This window comes from Arachis duranensis, chromosome 3 (genome assembly GCF_000817695.3).
Source record: "Arachis duranensis cultivar V14167 chromosome 3, aradu.V14167.gnm2.J7QH, whole genome shotgun sequence".
Taxonomy (NCBI): Eukaryota; Viridiplantae; Streptophyta; class Magnoliopsida; order Fabales; family Fabaceae; genus Arachis; species Arachis duranensis.
In genome coordinates, this window is record NC_029774.3 from 8060482 (window position 1) to 8078952 (window position 18471).

Below are 18471 nucleotides of genomic sequence, written 5' to 3' on the forward strand. Positions count from 1 at the left end.
GTTGGACCCCAGAGAAGACTGTCAAGAAAGACCACAACCAACGGACGAACTAGAAAAGGTAACATTTTATGATAACCCTAACAAATTCACATACATTGGTGGTGCACTTTCAGGACAGGAAAGAGCTCGGCTAATAAAGATTTTACAAGACAACGCCGATCTCTTCGCATGGACCCCGGCAGACATGCCCGGAATAGACCCCAGCATCATTTGCCACAAACTTGCTGTGGACCCATCGGTAAAACCCATAGCACAGAAAAAGCGCAACCTCGGAACAGAAAGGAGACAAGCTTCCCTTGAGGAAACGGCAAAGCTACTAGCAGCAAGCTTCATTAAAGAAGTAAGATTCACAACATGGTTATCAAATGTCGTCATGGTAAGAAAAAGCACAGGTAAATGGCGCATGTGCGTCAACTTCACTAATCTCAATAAAGCATGCCCTAAAGATGCATACCCGTTACCTTGTATTGACAAACTAGTGGACAACGCTTCAGGCTTCAAATGTTTGAGTTTCATGGATGCATATTCTGGGTACAACCAGATCCTAATGCATCCAGAGGACCAACATAAGACAACCTTCATAACAGAATTTGGCAATTTTTGTTACAGAGTAATGCCTTTTGGCCTTAAGAATCCAGGTGCAACGTATCAACGCCTAATGGACAAAGTCTTTAGTCAACAGATTGGACGAAATATGGAGGTCTATGTCGACGACATGGTGGTCAAGACCCCAACAGGAAACTCCCACTGCACTGACCTGACCGAAGTCTTCCACCAAGTCCGAGCATACAACATGAAGCTTAATCCAGAAAAGTGCACCTTCGGCATACAAGGAGGAAAATTTTTAGGCTTCATGCTAACATCTAGAGGAATCGAGGCAAATCCTGAAAAATGCGCCGCCATCCTCAACATGGCCAGTCCGAGGTCTGTGAAGGAAGTTCAAAAACTAACGGGTAGAATTGCAGCCCTGTCTCGGTTCCTGCCAACAATAGGAAACAGGGCATACCATTTCTTTCAAACCATATCAAAAGGCAGACAATTTGAGTGGACCGAGGATTGCGAAAAGTCTTTTACAGAATTAAAGGCCATGTTAACATCTCCTCAGATACTACAAAAACTAGAGTTCGGTAAGCCATTATGTTTATATTTATCTGTTGCTGACCAAGCTATAAGTTCAACTCTTGTAGTGGAAACAGGGAAAGCACAAAAGCCAGTATACTTCGTCAGCAAGGTCTTGCAACCAGCCGAAAAAAGATACCCGAAGTTGGAACAATTGGCTCTGGCCTTGGTGATCACTGCTCGAAGGCTCAGGCATTATTTCCAAAGTCACACCATAATAGTTCGGATGGACCAACCCCTCCGACAAATCTTAACAAGACCGGAAGTAGCAGGAAGACTAATAAAGTGGTCTATTGAGTTATCAGAATACGACATCCAGTACCAACCAAGGCCAGCACTGAAATCACAAATCCTGGCCGACTTCATCTCAGAGTGGACCAATCCACGCGAACAGCCTGAAACGAAGAACTGGGTTATGTATGTGGATAGAGCCTCTAACAACGACGGAACGGGAGCAGGAATTATATTGGATGACGGAAGGAACATAACAGTTGAACAATCAATACGATTCTGCTTCAAAGCTAGTAATAACCAAGCAGAGTACGAAGCTCTTATTGCAGGAATGACCCTCGCACTAAGACTTCAGGCTCCTGGAATCACAGTACATTGTGACTCCCTTCTGGTGGTACAACAGGTAAAGGGGACATTTCAGGTAAAAGATGCTCTATTAGAAAGGTATTGGCATTTAGTGAAGGAACTCATCTCAAAATTCAAAAATTTTGAGATTATTCACATACAAAGAGAAAATAACAGTAGAGCCGATATTTTATCCAAATTGGCAACAACAAGAAAAACAAAAAACATACCAAAACTCACGCAACTGACGCTAGAAAACCCTAGCGTAAACCTAACACATATATTAAGCATTTCGCAGGATGAAGATTGGAGGACTCCGATAATAACATACATCAGCAGCGGAATACTCCCGTCAAATGAAGCTAATCCAAAACTCTTCAAGAGACGGGCTAGTTTCTACACAATGCTGGGAACCGAGCTATACAAGCGCGGATTCTCCAGACCACTCCTCAAATGCCTTAGCAAGGAAGAGGCAGACTTGGCAATAGATGAGACTCACGAAGGAGTCTGCGGTAATCACATTGGTGGCCGAGCACTTGCAGCAAAGCTAACCAGGGCTGGGTACTACTGGCCAACCATGAAAAGAGATTGCGCGAGCAAGGTCCAAAAGTGTGACAATTGTCAGAAGCATGGGAAGGTGATACACAGCCCGGCCGAGGTCTTACATAGCTCGGAAGTAAGTTGGCCTTTTTACAAATGGGGAATGGACATCCTAGGACCTTTCCCAACGGCACCAGGTCAGGTAAAATTTCTTTTAGTTTGCATAGATTACTTCTCCAAATGGATAGAGGCACAACCATTAGCACGAATCACAGCAGACAAGGTAAGATCTTTCCTTTGGAAGAACATAATCTGCAGATATGGTATACCAGGTGAACTCATATCTGATAATGGAAGACAATTCACTGATTCTCGGCTTGCTTCATTCTTACAGAATTTTCACATCAAACATCGTTTTAGCTCAGTCGAGCACCCTCAGACAAATGGTCAGGCAGAAGCCGCCAACCAGGTCCTCTTACAAGCAATGAGGAAAAAACTGGGCGATGCAAAAGGTGAATGGGCAGAGCTAGTCCCAGAAGTACTATGGGCTTATAACACTACAGTATACTCCTCCACAGGGGAAACCCTTTTCCGATTAGTATACGGCACAGAAGCAGTGATCCCGGTAGAGGTATCCAACCCAACGCTTAGAGTCCAGCTACGAGATGACGACAACAACGATAAAAGAAGGGAGGCCGAGCTTGATGTAATTGAAGAATCTAGAGAAGAGGCATCCCTCAAACAAAGAGCATTACAACAGGTGGTGCAGAGAAGATACAATAACAAAGTCATCCCCAGAGGATTTACAGAAGGAGATCTAGTATTAAGAAAGACAGAAGAAGCTCGGCGACAACCTGGACATGGCAAGTTATCAGCCACATGGGACGGACCTTACAGAGTCACTAAAGCATTCAGAAAGGGGGCTTACTCACTGCAAAAACTCGGTGGGGAACCCATCTCAGGAACATGGAACATCTCATCACTCAAATAATATTTCTCTTAGCAAATATAGCTCGGCAAGTGATGGTACTCTTTTTCCTCCTCATGAGTTTTTTTACCCACATTGGGTTTTTGCTCAAGAGAAGGTTTTAATGAGGCCGGATGCCAACCACAAGTTTCCTGTAAACATTTTTTCTCTTACATGAATAAACAATACATTTTTCTATGAAAAACGAATCATAGAAAATATCAGGTCATAACCATTACACTGTCAATAGTACCTACAAAATATAACCGAGCTTCATACTCGGATAAACAATACATACGAAGCCAAAGTCAAATCGGCAAAACAAAAATGACAAAAAATTCCATACAGTTCTTCTAAAAAACAAAGAGTGAAACAACATTTGTTACAAGGCTCAATCATCTCTTTCCCCAATGCTAGAATCATCATCTTTTTCTTCAACAGGAACCTCATCATCAACCAGATTCCCATTAATCACAATCTTCGTAGCATCCAATTTTCCAGCATCAACCTCAGGAAACAATGCTTTCAACTGCGACACAGCTCGATCAAACCCTTGAGCAAATGACTCATATATCTCCATCTCCAATTCCTTCAACCGAGCAAGCAATTGACCATTTTGAATTTTCAGCTCATCCATCTCCTTGTCAAGAGCCTCTTTTCGACTCCTAAATTCAGAACTCTTGGATTCGAGTGATAAGGTAAGTTCTTTAATTTTCTTATCCCTCTCCTCAGCCTCTTTAGTTAATTCAGCAATAGTGATAGAGTTCATCTTCTCAGTCTCAAAAACAAGCTCTTGTGTCCGGCCAATGGACACAAGACGAGCTCCAATAACCTATAAAACCACAACTACTCAGAAAACAAACAGATAATATGGAAAAGAAACAAAATTCAAAACAAACATACTTGCATAAATCGACTAACTCCCAAAGGGCCGACCTTACTGACCATCTCCACGTCCTCGGGAAACTGAGTACATTGGTCGGCCAAGGTCATAAAAGGAAACAACTTACTCCAGAGAGATTTTGCATGATCCTCAACCAAATAGCCATGGAGGACCTTTTGAGACTCATAGGATGACTCCACCAAATCAAACCGAACTCCATCCTCATCCCTTAGGTCAGCAGTCTTTGAAAACAAACCCCTCTTTCTCTTCCCTTTCCCCTTCGGCTCAGACTGAACCGCAGTGTGAGTAGTTTCCTTGTCAACATTTGTTGTGGAACTCTCTTTTTCAGCCTTTTTTCTCTGACTAAAAAACGATTTCAGACCAGCCGTAGTAATAGTGGGAACCTTCTCCCCTGAAAATGGTAAACAGAGGCAACATAGATCAGATAAGTCAAAGATTTATGCCAATCTAGTACAAACACATAAAATCCAACTCTTTACCCAGATAATCTAACACAGCTTGCCCGTCTGAATCCCATTTCAATATCTCTACAACCGAAAGAAGCTCCTTATCCACCATCTCCGCAATTAGAAATTCTAGCAACAACTCATCCATAGGGAGCCTATCCTCCACATCTAAAATTTGGTTCGGCTCAGCACACCAACAAATAGGAAACCTCCCCTCTAAATTCTCGTTAACATAAAATGGAAATTGATCCGGAGCAGCTCTAACCTTTACAAACATCCTTTTAAAATCTTTAAAAGATGATTTATAAAGCGCAAACAACGACCTACCAGGGTGGCTACTCAGGTTCACCCACAAACCCCTACGAACTCCCTTAGCTTGGAACAAGGAGAAGAACAATCTTAAAGAATGTGGTTGTTGCAAAATAGCCATTAGAATCTCAAACGCCCACACAAACCCCCAGGAGTTGGGATGCAGCTGCGACGGAGCACAATTCAGCCAGAATAATACACCGCATTGAAACTCCGAAAAAGGGAAACGCACTCCCAGTTCGGTCAGGAGACAACTATAAACATAGAAATAGGGCCAATCACATAATCTTTCACACACACGGTCATCCTCCTCACATGGCAGAATCTCCACCCGAAGACCACTACCTTCTCTAACCCAGACATCTGACCCTAGTACTTTCACAGACTCAATGTCATTAAAACAAGATACAAACGACTTCACACTAAGATCAACCCACTCATATGGATCATCTTCCGAAACCTTAACGCAGGGTTTCTCCATTATTTTTTCCAAAACCAGTAAGATGCAAAAGTGCAGGGGAAGACAAAAAAGAAAATGCCTGAACAAAGGAAAATAGCATGTACTAACCTTTCTTATTCATTTTTTCAGAAGACGAAGCACAAGTATTCTATTTTCAAAAATCAACAAATACATCTTATGCAGCAACAATTTTTAACACATGATGAATGGTTGGTTTTTTCAATAAATCATCATAATGCATCTTTACCGTTGAAAATAAATCAACGAGTGAAAAAAAATTGAGAAACGTGCAGTCAAGTCATGTCAATTAAATGTTAGTGGGAAGATTGGGAAATAACTTTTTTTGTCAAAATAAAAGTTAGTGGGTTCAACAACCAAGACCCACGTCCGAAAGTGGCCCTCAACAAAATAAACTCTCTATTCAAAACCAAGGATAAACTCGGAAACAGTCCAACCTTGGGGGCTAGATAAATACACCGCACAGATAACACTATAATGGCCGAGGTTATTACAAAAGCTTGGCCTATTTCCTTTCCACCAAGACCAAGCTTGGGGGCTATGATATGGACCATTAACCTCGGCCCAGAAAGCAATAAAGTCGATGTTATCTACATTCCTAAAACGACGAATAAGACCAGGTAAAAGATCCTGACAACAACCACTCCAGAAAAGGCCGAGAATATCTCGGAGGCCAATACCTTAACGGGAGGAATCTCCACTTTAAAAAGGGCTGAAGAGTACGACATAAAAACACACAACATCACTACTTCTTTCTTTTTCTTTTACTTTATTCGCAATTCATTTTAAAAGACCTCTTCTGACTTGAGCGTCGAAGATTCTTTTGCAGGTGTTCCACCCGCGGTATTTTGAAGACAGCCGACCTATACCTCGCCTTGACGAACAGCAGCACCATTCACCTGTGATTACCAAAAGCTCGGATTGCAGGAAGGTCAGCTTGGATTACTCGGACGGAACAAATATAAAATTCCGTTGTCAATTCTACCCTTATGTGACCTGAGTAAATTTTGCGGTGGTGGAGGGCAGGTGACACGGTATGTATGATATGGCCAATTTGAGGTGACACGGTGGAAAATAAAAATATTTATTATAAAATTTGTTGATTTTTTTTAAAAAAAAGAAAAGTTTTACAAGTCTCTTCATTATCTTCGTTTTCATATTTCAGTGTTGAATGAAAACATGTCCTAGCAGAGAGTAAGCATAGTGAATTTCTGAGTACTTCGCAGTTCGTCATTTGCGTTACATTCTGAAGGCAAAAGCGGTAGGGTAAGAAGCGTGGAAGTCCAAACGCAAACTTGTGCGAAGGAGGAGAGTTCAGAATCAGATGCGATCAAAAGGTAATGCTTCCGTCCTTCACAAGTATCTGTGTTATGATATGAAAATGCATCAATTTAGTTATTCTATAGTTTGATAGAGGAATTTTTGATAAACAAATGGCAAATCATATAACCTTTGTGTATCATCACAAGGGAAGATTTGAGAAAAATATGAATGGGGTTCTAAAATATGTTGGAGGGGAGGTTGCTGTAATTCCTAGGGTGAATGTGGAAACTCTGAATACATTTTTTATGGTGGGGTTATTTAAGAATTTGGGGTATGTCTTGTTCAAAGATTTTTATTGGGCTGAGAATGAGGTATCGAATGGTTTGCATTTAATTAGGCTTGACAGTGATGTAGTCCGAATGTATGAATTTGGTATTCAGAATGGAAGAATATGCCATGTTTATTGGGATCATATTGTTGATTTACCTGAGGAAGTTGAAGTGGTAGACGTTGTAGATGATGAGCCATGTCCAACTACAGATATCGTTGAACAATGTACACCACAAGAAATCCCAAGAAAAAGAAGTAAGATGGCAATCCACAAAAAGCCTACCCCGAAAAAGTTATATGTTAAGAAGGCCAATATGGAAAACGAAATCAACCAAAGTTGCAATGAAACTCAAAACCCAGCATCTCCCAATCCTTCTCCTATAACCCAACCAATGTCACATTTCGAAATCCCAAACGTCAACCGAAACATGACCCAGCAGCAAAGTGAAGCAGAAGTCCCACCTCCTAATAATTCACAGCAAGAAGGTCAGAATGAAGTGCCCACCCAACAATCTAAGAACAGTCAGAAGAATAGAAGAGCATTGTATAAGAGGCCAGCACCGACTGGTCAAAGGTTTGTTCAAGGAATGAGGCACCAATGATATTTGTTCCTCATGTAGAGCCTGATTCCTCTAATTCAGATGATGATATTGACTCCGACCCTAACTGCTATCAGTATGAATCTGAAGATTTACACAGTCCAATGTCATCCGATTGTGAGGATGATTATGATAGTGAACAAGGTGTGTGGCCTCAGGAAAATCCAACAGCACCATTTGGCCAAGTTTATCTGGAGCTTGGGATGGAGTTTGCTACCATGGATGAGTTTAAGAGATCCGTGAGGAAGTACAATATTCAAATAGGAAGAAGCATCAAGTTCAACAGGGTTGAGCCTACCAAATGTAAGGCGATTTGTTGGGATGAGAATTGTCCCTGGAACATTTACTGCTCTAGGTCAAACGAGCCGAGGAGTTATCAGGTGAAGACATTTGTGGATCAGCACGTCTGTGCTAGAAGACATAATAATAAATCTGCAGATAGGGTGTGGGTTACTGAGATGCTAGAAGAAAAAATTAGAGACCAAAGGGAAATCACTTGTGCGGAGGCCGAAACTTGGTTTAAAAAAGAGTTTAATGTAGCAATTAATTATAAGAAGATCCAAAGAGCCATGAAAAAGGCAAGGGAAAATATAGAAGGATCGGAGAGAGAACAATATGCTGAGTTGAGAGACTATCTTAACCAAATACTACTGTCAAATCCAGGCTCAACAGTGCACTTGGATACCACCCCAATGCCTGACTCGTTGCCCTTGTTCAAGAGAGTCTACATTTCTTTTGAGGCATGTAAGAAGGATTTTGTCTTAGGGTGTAGACCTTTCATTGGCCTTGATGGCACATTCTTATAATTAGGGCTATATTTATGGTATTGTAATTTAAACATGTACTCCTGTAGTTTGGATTTAGCTGACTAATATTTTGATGTAGACATCTGTTTTGATGCCTATAGGCATAGACATGTTTGCTATTTTGCAAGGTGAAATTGTAGTTTGCTGTTTAAGCCTCTGGCTTCATGACTTGTGTTTCAATTTGTTGTTAATGATAGATTATCATAGTTATGTTTACTTATTATTCATAATGAATTAGATATTCAGTTTGTTTTGTTGCACGGAATTGTACTAGAAATAAAATTGAACCAACCATTTGTATTAATAACCTTGAAAAAATCCTTTGTATTCAGATACTAGTGAAAATGAAATTGACAACACAGCCTTCTACTTAGAGGGAATTACAACTACTGATTAAATGTCTTAATGAACAAACACAGAATACATATACTTATCCCTAAGCATACATACTGCATCCATTTTCTAATGTTCTGTAACTCTTGATTAATTCCATCAATTGTCTGCAACATCTTCTTCATTTCTTCTTCTACCTTTCAGTTGCTTTCTTCTACAAACCTCCATTTGATTTCTTCACTCTGCTCCTGAATTTCGCAATCTCTTCCAGCATCAACAACTTCATCAACGCAAATGAAATAGTCACACCTCAATTCAACCTTCTGCATCATGAATTCAACGACAATTTTAACCATTTTGCAGAAAATTAACATTTGTCATCATAAACAAAATCAGAATTCACATACCTCCCATAATGGACAACGAAGAAACAATCTTCCAAGGTTCTACTCTGTAGCAGACTCAAGCATCACTGTGTCAAGTCCATGCAGGCACTTGCCATTGTTGTAGTCAAACTTTTTCTTCTTCATATTTTTTGGCGCAAAAGACGAGCCACCGCAACCACTGGCACAAGCATGAGGTATATTCTTCCTTCGTTAAAACTGTGACATTTTTATACATTAGAGTTTACAAACCCTTGTTACAACAGAAAGAACGAAGATGTACAAAGAAAAATGAAGAGGGTGAAGGAAGAATTTTTTTTCCACCCTGTGTTAGAGTTCATATGATTCGAAGAAACTAGAGAAGGAAGAGGATGAATAGTGATTTTATTATTCCCTTTATCGTGCCACCTGGCCTCTACCACAGCCGAAAAATTTACTCAGGTCACGGAAAGGTAGAATTGACATCGGAAGTTTATATTCATGTGTACAAATGACTCATTAAAAAATTGAGGAGTACATCTGTACTCCGTGTGAAAATTCGGGTGTACTTTTGTCTATTTTTCCTTAAATTTGACTAGTGGGTCTAGAAACCTTCCAATCTTGCTCCATGAAGATTACTAAATTTAGCTCAGGTTTATCAATGGAACTAAGTTGTTGACAGTGTTATTTTAACATTAAAAGAGTGGGTCCATTTAGAGGAATCCGTCCCAGATTTGGTTAATAGTTCCAGGAAAAAACAATTAAACCTGCCTAAATTCTTAAGAGGAAACACAGCATTTAAATTTTTAATAAGAGAATAAATATTATGCATTGGTGCTAGCAATAAGAATATCATTTACATTAAATTAAGTGATAGATAATGAAAGGATTGATTTGTAAAACAAATAAAAAGACAAACTGCACTGTTTTAACTTTTAAGTTTGCAGGAAGTGTACGAAACCAGGACCTTGAAACCTGTTGTGAATTTTTTTGGTTGTCAATCTATTGATGTTGGCATTTCATGATTGATTGTTTCTTTTATTATTTCACTCTTGAATTTGTATTTGAATGAAATTATAATATTGTGGTTATGTAATTCTTTTAATTTGGATGGTATTTTGAAGTTTATATGTTATATTTTAGTGTATTTATTTATATTTTATTATAAAACAGTTTTTTAATTGAACCACAGTTAAATCGATTAAACCAGTAACTTGAATAATTTGACGATCGGTTTGACTTGTGCCTTTGCTTGTGCATCTGCTTCTCCTACCACTAACTTTTTTAACAGAGTCAGACATACCATGGCAGCGAGAAGGAAAAAGGCTGTGAAATTAAAGCAGAAATCAGGGACCCTCCAATGTCCTAAAGGGATCAACTCGAACATCATCAAATTAATCTGTATAAAGATGTTTTTCCTTCGGCATCCTCTCCTTCGTTTGCAATTCACTCTAAAAAAAGCACCACTGAATATGTTGATCTTCTTCCTTTTATTTTTGGTTGTTCTTTTTTTGTCTCGGTTGTGAATTTTTCAAACAAGAATTAATTTCTTTGTGGGCAGCTCAAAGCCTATTTACCTCTTTTTCTAGACAGGTGGAAGATTAAGTGTTTGATTCATTGCTATCTGATCAAGTTGTTGTTCCTTCCAGTTGTGAGTTCTTTTTGCACTTTCCTGTCTAAAAATCAACCAGAGTCTTTGACAGTGTCCCCAACGATATTAAGTATTTGTCCATAGATGTTAAAAGCATCAAACATGTTGGTTTTGAGTCCTTAAAAAGATTTCAAGATCTAGAAATCCTGTTAGTTACTCCCACACCTGGATTTTATGTTGATCAAGTCCTACGTGATCTTTTCTTGAGACTTAAGCACTTGAGGACATTAAGTTTCAGTAAAAGTCATATTTCGAAACTGTTTAGTTTTTTTGGAAATTTGGAGTTGCTTCGATATCTTGATCTCTCTTATACGCTCATCAAAAGATTGCTTTATTCAATTGATAGTTTTTCTAGTTTGCAAACTCTAAGGTTAAAGAATTGTTTTAAGCTAGATGGGTTGCCCAAAAAGATTGGAAAACTCACCAGTTTGACACCTCTTGTTTTTTGATATTATTGAACAACTGTATTCTATGCCTCATGGGATAAGTAACCTGACTAGTCTGCAGAATTTATCCAAATTCGTTGTTAGTAAGGATGATGGTTGTAGGACTATAGAGCTGAAAGATCTGGTTGTTCTGACTAGATCATTTATGTAATTTAAGAATGGAAAATTTTTCGAATTTTGAGAAAGCTCAAAAAGTTGATTTGAACAGTAAGAAGCTGCTCAAATCAACCTCTTGGACTTCCTCAAAATTCTAAACGATTTCCATTCTTAAAAAATAGATCATGATCTCGATCAACCAAATTCTTCGGTTCTACAATCTAACAACCATCATCCTTACCAACAACAAATTTGGATAAAATCTGAAAATTAATCAAGTTACCTATCCCATTAAGGATAGAATATAATTTTTTCCAATTGTTTATTGAAATCTCTTTATTACAATCAATTTTTTTCCAAAAGGTGAAGTACGATTTTTTAATATTTGGGTCAAATTTTAATTTGGCAACATTTTAAACGTCGTATGTCCATCTCAAAATGCTTTAAACGGGTTGTTTAATGTTGTTCTACCATTAAATTTAAATAAATAATTACCGGATCATATAATAGAGAAATATAACCCAAACTTTCTTATAACACTTTCTTTTCAATCTGCTTATAAAAAAATCTCGAATACTATCAATCAATCATTAACATTCCATAATCAAAAGAAAAACTTTTACATCAGTAATTAGTAGTGGTTTTATTTATATACTAAAATCAAACGTTATTAGTCTTTAAATATATTAATTATTCATGTCAAATTTAAAAGCAAAACAACATTAATTCCATTTGAAACTTTTTATGACTGAAATAAGACGGTTAAACTTTTTACAACTAAAATATGTTTAAAACCTTAAATACTGAGTTAGAATTTGACTCAAATATTAAGAACTAAAATAATACTTTATCCTTTTTCTAATTACATTTCACTTTGAATTTTTTTATTTATTAATCTAATAGTTGCGAGGATGATGGGCCCTATGTGCCAACATATCATATTTCTAAAGAGAAGGCAAAGAGTTTGGGAATTGAATTCAAACCCTTGGAAGTAAGCATCAAAGAAACCGTTGAAAGCTTTAGAGAGAAGAGCATTGTCAATTTCTAATCCATGATTTTGTAATAAGGTCAACCATGTCCGGTTGGTGACCATATACCATTAGAAACTCCATGAATGGAAGGAATAAGTACCTTATGAGTATTAAACCAGATCAAGTGAATCTTTGGAAAGGGACCAAGTTATATTAATATAAACTTGCATTATCAATAACAATCCGTTAAAAGCTAGGGTAAGGCACCATAACTCAAATTTGGTGAAACTAATTTTCAAAAACTTGTTCACATAAAACTTTCACTATACTTTCCTTCTGTAATTATGAAAGATACAAAAATCTTAGGGTAACTCCATGGCCCCATGCATTACAAAATTTGCATCTAGGACCATAATCAGCAAATAAGAAGATTACATTCACATGAACCCCAGAAAGCTACTCAAAATTGCTTTGTTTTTATCTCAGTCTCTAATAGCAAAACAAAGCTTAGCCTCATCCCAAGGTCCATTGATCTCAAACTTGTACTCCTGGATCCGTATAAGCCAATAAGGGCAGACCACATTGACAAAAACCAGCAAACTAAGCAACAACACGAAAAGTAAGCAACGCAGCATGTACACGAAACTTAATGTCACAACCATCAAACTGATAGAAAAACACAGGTGTAAACGGAACGAATATTTCTTAATGCAGCAAGTAACCAGGGGACCAAATAGGAAAACTTGCAAGGAGAATAGCATGATGGCAAAAACATGTAGTCTCGACGGAAGGCGAGAAGCAATGAATACAGAGGCAACTACAGAAGCATTTACAGAGATGCAACTGGTCAATGCAGGATTTTTGAGAGCCCCCGGTGCATTGACAGTTGATTCCGAATAGTCATGCAGAAAAAGGTGAATCACGAGGAGTGATACGGTTAACGCCCAAATGGAATCAGAACTGATGGATCTTGTAAGGGTTTGGTAGATGGGTGCCAAAACATATAATCCCATTATGAAAAACGAGATATTGAGGAAATAATGATGAACAAGGATGCTAAGGGAAATCTTTTCCCGAGTGAAAAGGAGAATCAAGAAACCCGAAACTAGAAGACTAACATCTATGCACAGAAGACGATTCTCATCAATGGTTGATTCTAGTGTGTAGGTCCATACTAAGACAACAAGAGCTACAATGCATAAGTATTCAGAAATGGAAACAGAGTCTAACATCACCTTTAGCATGTCCCTTCTTACAACATTGGCATTCATGACCATTCCTTCAAGGAAAGATTCATCGGTATGATTGTCATCAAAACCAGGTTGCATACCGCCATATGCTACTTTCCTCCATCTAGGACGAACCTGCGGAGAATCACTAGCCAAGTGATGATCCATCACAAGAAGCTACCCAATTTTCTTCAAACGTTACCTCAAATCTCAAATCTATCATATGAAAACACTTCTCCAACTTCTATTATGTGCTTAAATCTGGCTCCCCAGACATGATGCCACTTTGGGGCTTATACAATCAGTAAGGTAAGAAATCATAGTTTATTCACACTCTCTCTTGTGTTTTCAAGCTTGCAGATTTACATGTCAAAACCCTGAAGATAGAAAGTTGCAGAATTCACATAAATGCAAAGAAACCGAATTCACATTTGCAACTAAAGGCACATACGATTGATAACAGAAACATAAATACAAAGACAAAGAATTAAGAATATGATTATGCTACACAACACAAAACAGCTATTGAGACACAATCAATTAACAAAAACTTACATTTAGGTAGATAAATGAATAAAGGATTAAATGCAGCAAAGTTGTTAAGGTTTTTTTAAAACCCAAACCTGATTAAAGGTTAACCAGAAATAAGTAGCCACTATCAATACTTCAAAGAGACAGTAATTTTTATTCCTCATGTGATGTGTGTGCGCTACACAAATCAAGTTCCGAATGACGTAGCAAATCCATAATGCTCCTGTCACTATTTATGCAAGAGTGATTCTAATTCTATTTTGTTAGAATTTGATTATACAGAATTACAGTTTAAGCCACAGAAAAATGAATACAGAGAAAATTCCAGATATATTAATCAGCAGAATACAGAAGACCAATGACAGTTATGTAGTTTACCTAAGTGAGAAGAAAAGTAGAACAAAGTAGAGAAGAGGGCTATGCATAACTTGTAGATCAAAACTAATTTACTTTACTTCAGTGCTAATTTTAAAATTTTCACTGAAATTGATTCGAAACATTTACTCTAACAAAAATGAATAAAAATAAAAGAAATATCGCAGCAAGCAATAGAAAAAGAAAAAAGGCAATTACAGAGCTACGCATATCTCCAACTTTTTCAAGCCATATCCATTCACAAATTCCAAAGCATATGCTATGCTAATCTACAAGAACAACCAAACAAACAAACATGCCCACAAAACCCTAAGAACCCAAATTCCAAGGCAACAGAAGAGAGGAAAAGAGGAATACCAGAGGGAGAGACGAGAAAAGAGGAAATGGTATGCGTTAATTCAATTGATGTTGGCATTTCATGATTGATTGTTTCTTTTATTATTTCACTCTTGAATTTGTATTTGGATGAGATTATAATGTTGTGGTTGTGTAGTTCTTTTAATTTGGATGATATTTTGAAGTTTATATATTATGTTTTAGTGTATTTATTTATATTTTATTATAAAACAGTTTTTTGATTGTATCACACTTGAATCGATTAAACCAGTAACTAGAATAATTCGATGACCGGTTTGACTTTTGCCTTTGCTTGTGCATCTGCTTCTCCTACCACCAACTTCTTTAACAGAGTCAGACATACCATGGCAGCGAGAAGGAGAAAGGCTGTGAAATTAAAGCAGAAATCAGGGACCCTCCAATGTCCTAAAGGGGATCAGCTCGAACATCATCAAATTAATCTGGACAAGGATGTTTAAAGAAGCATCACTGAATGTGTTGATCTTCTTCCTTTTATCTCTGGTTGTTCTTTTTTTGTCTCGGTTGTGAATTTTTCAAACAAGAATTAATTTCTTTATGGGCAGCTCAAGGCCTATTTACCTCTTTTTCTAGACAGGTGGAAGATTAAGTGTTTGATTCATTGCTATCTGATCAAGTTGTTGTTCCTTCCAGCTGTGGGTTCTTTTTGCACTTTCCTGTCTAAAATCAACCAGAGTCTTTGATAGTGTCCCAACGATGTTAAGCATTTGTCCATGATGCTAAAAGCATCAAACATGTTGGTTTTGAGTCCCTGAAAATATTTCGAGATCTAGAAATCTTGTTCGTTACTCCCACACCTGGGTTTTGCACTTGAGGGCATTAAATTTCAGTAGAAGTCGTATTTCGAAACTGCCCTAGTTCCTTTGAGAACTTGGAGTTGCTTCGATATCTTGATCTCTCCTATACGCCCATCAAAAGATTGTCTTATTCAATTGATAGTTTTTCTAGTTTGCAAACTCTAAGGTCAAAGAATCGTTTTAAGCTAGATGGGTTGCCCAAAAAGATTGGGAAACTCACCAGTTTGACACCTCTTGTTTTTTTGACATTATTGGACAACTGGATTCTATGCCTCATGGGATAAGTAACCTGACTAGTCTACAGACTTTATCCAAATTCGTTGTTGGTAAGGATGATGGTTGTAAGATTATAGAGCTGAAGGACCTGGTTGATCTGACTAAATCATTTATGTAATTTAAGAATGGAAAACCTATCGAGTTTTGAAAAAGTTCAGAAAGTTGATTTGAACAGTAAGAAGCTGCTCAAATCAACCTCCTGGACTTCCTCAAAATTCTAATCGTTTTCTATTCTTAAAAAATAGATAATGATCCAGTCATATCAAGTAAATCCTTCAGTTCTACAATCCAACAACCATTATCCTTACCAACAACGAATTTGGATAAAATCTGAAAATTAATCAAGTTACCTATCCCATTAAGGATAGAATACAATTGTCTAACAATGTCAAAAATAAGATGGGTCAAACTGGTGAACTTTCCAATATCTTTGGACAATCCATCTAACTTAAAACAATTCCTCAGATGAGAAAAACTATCAATTGAATCAGACAATCTTTTGATGGGCGTATAGGAGTGATCAAGATATCGAAGCAACTCCAAGTTCCCAAAAGAACTAGGCAGTCTTGAAATATTACTTCTACTGAGATTTAATGCCATCAAGTGCTTAAGCCTTAAAAAAGATCACACGAGACTTGATCAACATAAAATCTAAGTGTGGGAATAACGAACCATGTTTTTAGACTCAAAACCAACATGTTTGATGCTTTTAGCATCTATGAACAAATGCTTAACATCGGGGACATCAAAGACTCTGGCATATATTCTACAGAAAACGTTAATTTGGACAGGTTAAAGTGGGCAAAGAATCCACAAGATGGATCTAACCTGTAAGCAACAACTTGAACAGATAACAATGAATCAAATACTTGATCCTCCACCCGTCTAAAAAAAGTGGTAAAGAGGCCTTGAGCTACCCATAACGAAATTAATTCTTGTTTGGAAAATAAAAGGAAGATCAACATGTTGTTCAGCGGTGCTTCTTTAAGAATGAATTGCAAACAAATGAAACGATGCTGAAGGAGAAACATCCTAAACCAGATTAAGTTGATGATGTTCGAGCTGATCCCTTTAGGACACTGGATGGTCCCTGATTTCGGCGGCTTTGATTTCACCGTCTTTCTCCTTCTCGGTGAGATGGTATATGCGTATCTGACTCTAGTAAAGAAGCTGGTGGTTCCAAAAGGAGAAGCAGATGCAGAAGGCAAAGGCACAAGCGAAAGAAACCCTAAGTGAGGGCAAAGAAAAGAAAAATGTTTAGGTTTGATTTGACAAAGCCAAGGTTCAGACAACCAAACCGGTTGTTACTGGTTTACTAGTTTAATCGATTCAACTGTGGTTCAATTAAAAGACTGTTTTATAAACTAATGTAAACTTCAAAATATCATCCAAATTAAAAGAATTACGCAACCACAACATTATAATCTCATCCAAATAGAAACTCAAAAGTCAAATAATAAAAGAAACAATCAATCATGAAATGCCAACATCAATGGATACACAACCAAGAAAAAATTCACAACAGAACAGAATATCATAATCAAGATTCAAGAATATCATCAACATCATCGACAGTCCTAAAACCAGGATAAGGACAACAATAGGTACACAACCAAAAAAAATTCACAACAGAATCATAAATCCATAACAGAATCAAAGAAAATCAGTCACTGTAACAACAGAACCATAACAAATTAAAAATAGAACCACAGAATATGATAATCAAGATTCAAGAACATCATCAACATCATCGACAACCCTAAACCAAACCAGAGTAATGACAACAATAGGTACACAACCAAAAAAAAGTCACAACAGAACCATAAGTCCACAACAGAATTAAAGAAAATCAGGTAACAACAGAACCATAACAAATTAACAATAGAACCACACAATATCAGAATCAAGATTCAAGAACATGATCAATATCATCGACAATCCTAAACCAAACCAAAGTAATGACAACAATAATTGAAGAAGAAAAATGGAAAATCACATATTAACAATGCTAAGAAGAATACCTTCTAGAGCACAGAGGTGAGGGAGAACCGGATGGCTGGAGAAGAGAAGGGTTGGAGCTTGGTGGAACAGAACTGGCGCGGCGGAACAGCGGCTTTTTGCGACGGAGGAACGACGCGAGATGAGAGCAAGTGATGGAGACGACAGTGGACGAGAGTGACGGAGCGACGGGAGCAAGTGGACGGTGGCTTCGAGCAGTGGTGGAGAGGCAGTAGTGGGGAAGGCGGTTTCGATCATTTGCTATGGCGGAGGTGACACGGCGGTGGCTGGACGGAGCAATTGACCGAGTGATGGAGGAGCTCGATGCTGCTGCTGGTAATTGTGAGTGAGTGAGTGCTCATTGCTCCACGAAAGGGGAAGGGGATTAGGACATTTTAGGGTTTCCGTTTCTTTTTTTTTTAAATGCAAAAACGGTGCCGTTTTGGTGCAAAAATGTGAAAACCGGTCGGATTCCGATTCTGCGACCCAATAGCGGTTTTCAGAATAGGCAATTTTGGCTTCTGACCAAATTGAAATCCTCACCGGTCTACAGTATGATCGGTTCGACAGATCGGTTTAAACTAATTTTCGGAACCTTGGATAAAAATAACTAAATTTAGTTTTTAAAAGATAACTTTTTTAAAATTATGTTATTTATATTTAGTAAACTAAAATAAAAATAATTTTTAATAAG

The 18471-nt window shown here is 37.8% G+C and overlaps 3 protein-coding genes across 6 annotated transcripts in view; 1 reads left to right on the forward strand and 2 right to left on the reverse strand.

Moving 5' to 3' along the window:
- Nucleotides 1-17938, reverse strand: part of LOC107477332 (phosphatidylinositol N-acetylglucosaminyltransferase subunit C) — a 60787-nt gene extending 42849 nt beyond the window's left edge. The window contains exon 1 of one of the 2 annotated variants that reach the window (XM_052259036.1): nucleotides 17801-17938. The gene's annotated coding sequence lies outside the window, so the exon portion shown is untranslated. Of the gene's footprint in view, nucleotides 1-14688; nucleotides 14713-17800 lie in introns of those variants that run through there. The other variant, XM_052259037.1, reaches the window with a different exon arrangement.
- Nucleotides 7531-8337, forward strand: LOC127745429 (uncharacterized). Its single transcript, XM_052258120.1, has one exon. The coding sequence runs from the start codon at nucleotides 7531-7533 to the stop codon at nucleotides 8335-8337; it is 807 nt and encodes a 268-aa protein (XP_052114080.1).
- LOC107477333 (phosphatidylinositol N-acetylglucosaminyltransferase subunit C) lies at nucleotides 12489-17938 on the reverse strand. 3 transcript variants are annotated; one of them, XM_052259038.1, is made up of 3 exons: nucleotides 17801-17933; nucleotides 16743-17007; nucleotides 12489-13802 (listed from the first exon to the last, which is right to left on the reverse strand). In XM_052259038.1, the coding sequence occupies exon 3, from the start codon at nucleotides 13591-13593 to the stop codon at nucleotides 12679-12681; it is 915 nt and encodes a 304-aa protein (XP_052114998.1). In that variant the 5' UTR covers nucleotides 13594-13802; nucleotides 16743-17007; nucleotides 17801-17933; the 3' UTR covers nucleotides 12489-12678. The 3 variants fall into 3 exon arrangements, with proteins under 3 accessions (XP_052114998.1, XP_015952813.1, XP_015952812.1); XM_016097327.3 differs by lacking the exon at nucleotides 16743-17007 and having other exon boundaries at nucleotides 17801-17938; XM_016097326.3 differs by lacking the exons at nucleotides 16743-17007; nucleotides 17801-17933 and adding an exon at nucleotides 14689-14750.
- Nucleotides 17939-18471: the final 533 nt, after the last annotated feature.

Excerpts from the sequence above, each read along its gene's own strand:
- LOC127745429 (XM_052258120.1), top strand. The coding sequence starts at position 7,531 with ATGATATTTGTTCCTCATGTAGAGCCTGATTCCTCTAATTCAGATGAT.
- LOC107477333 (XM_016097327.3), bottom strand. The coding sequence starts at position 13,593 with ATGGATCATCACTTGGCTAGTGATTCTCCGCAGGTTCGTCCTAGATGG.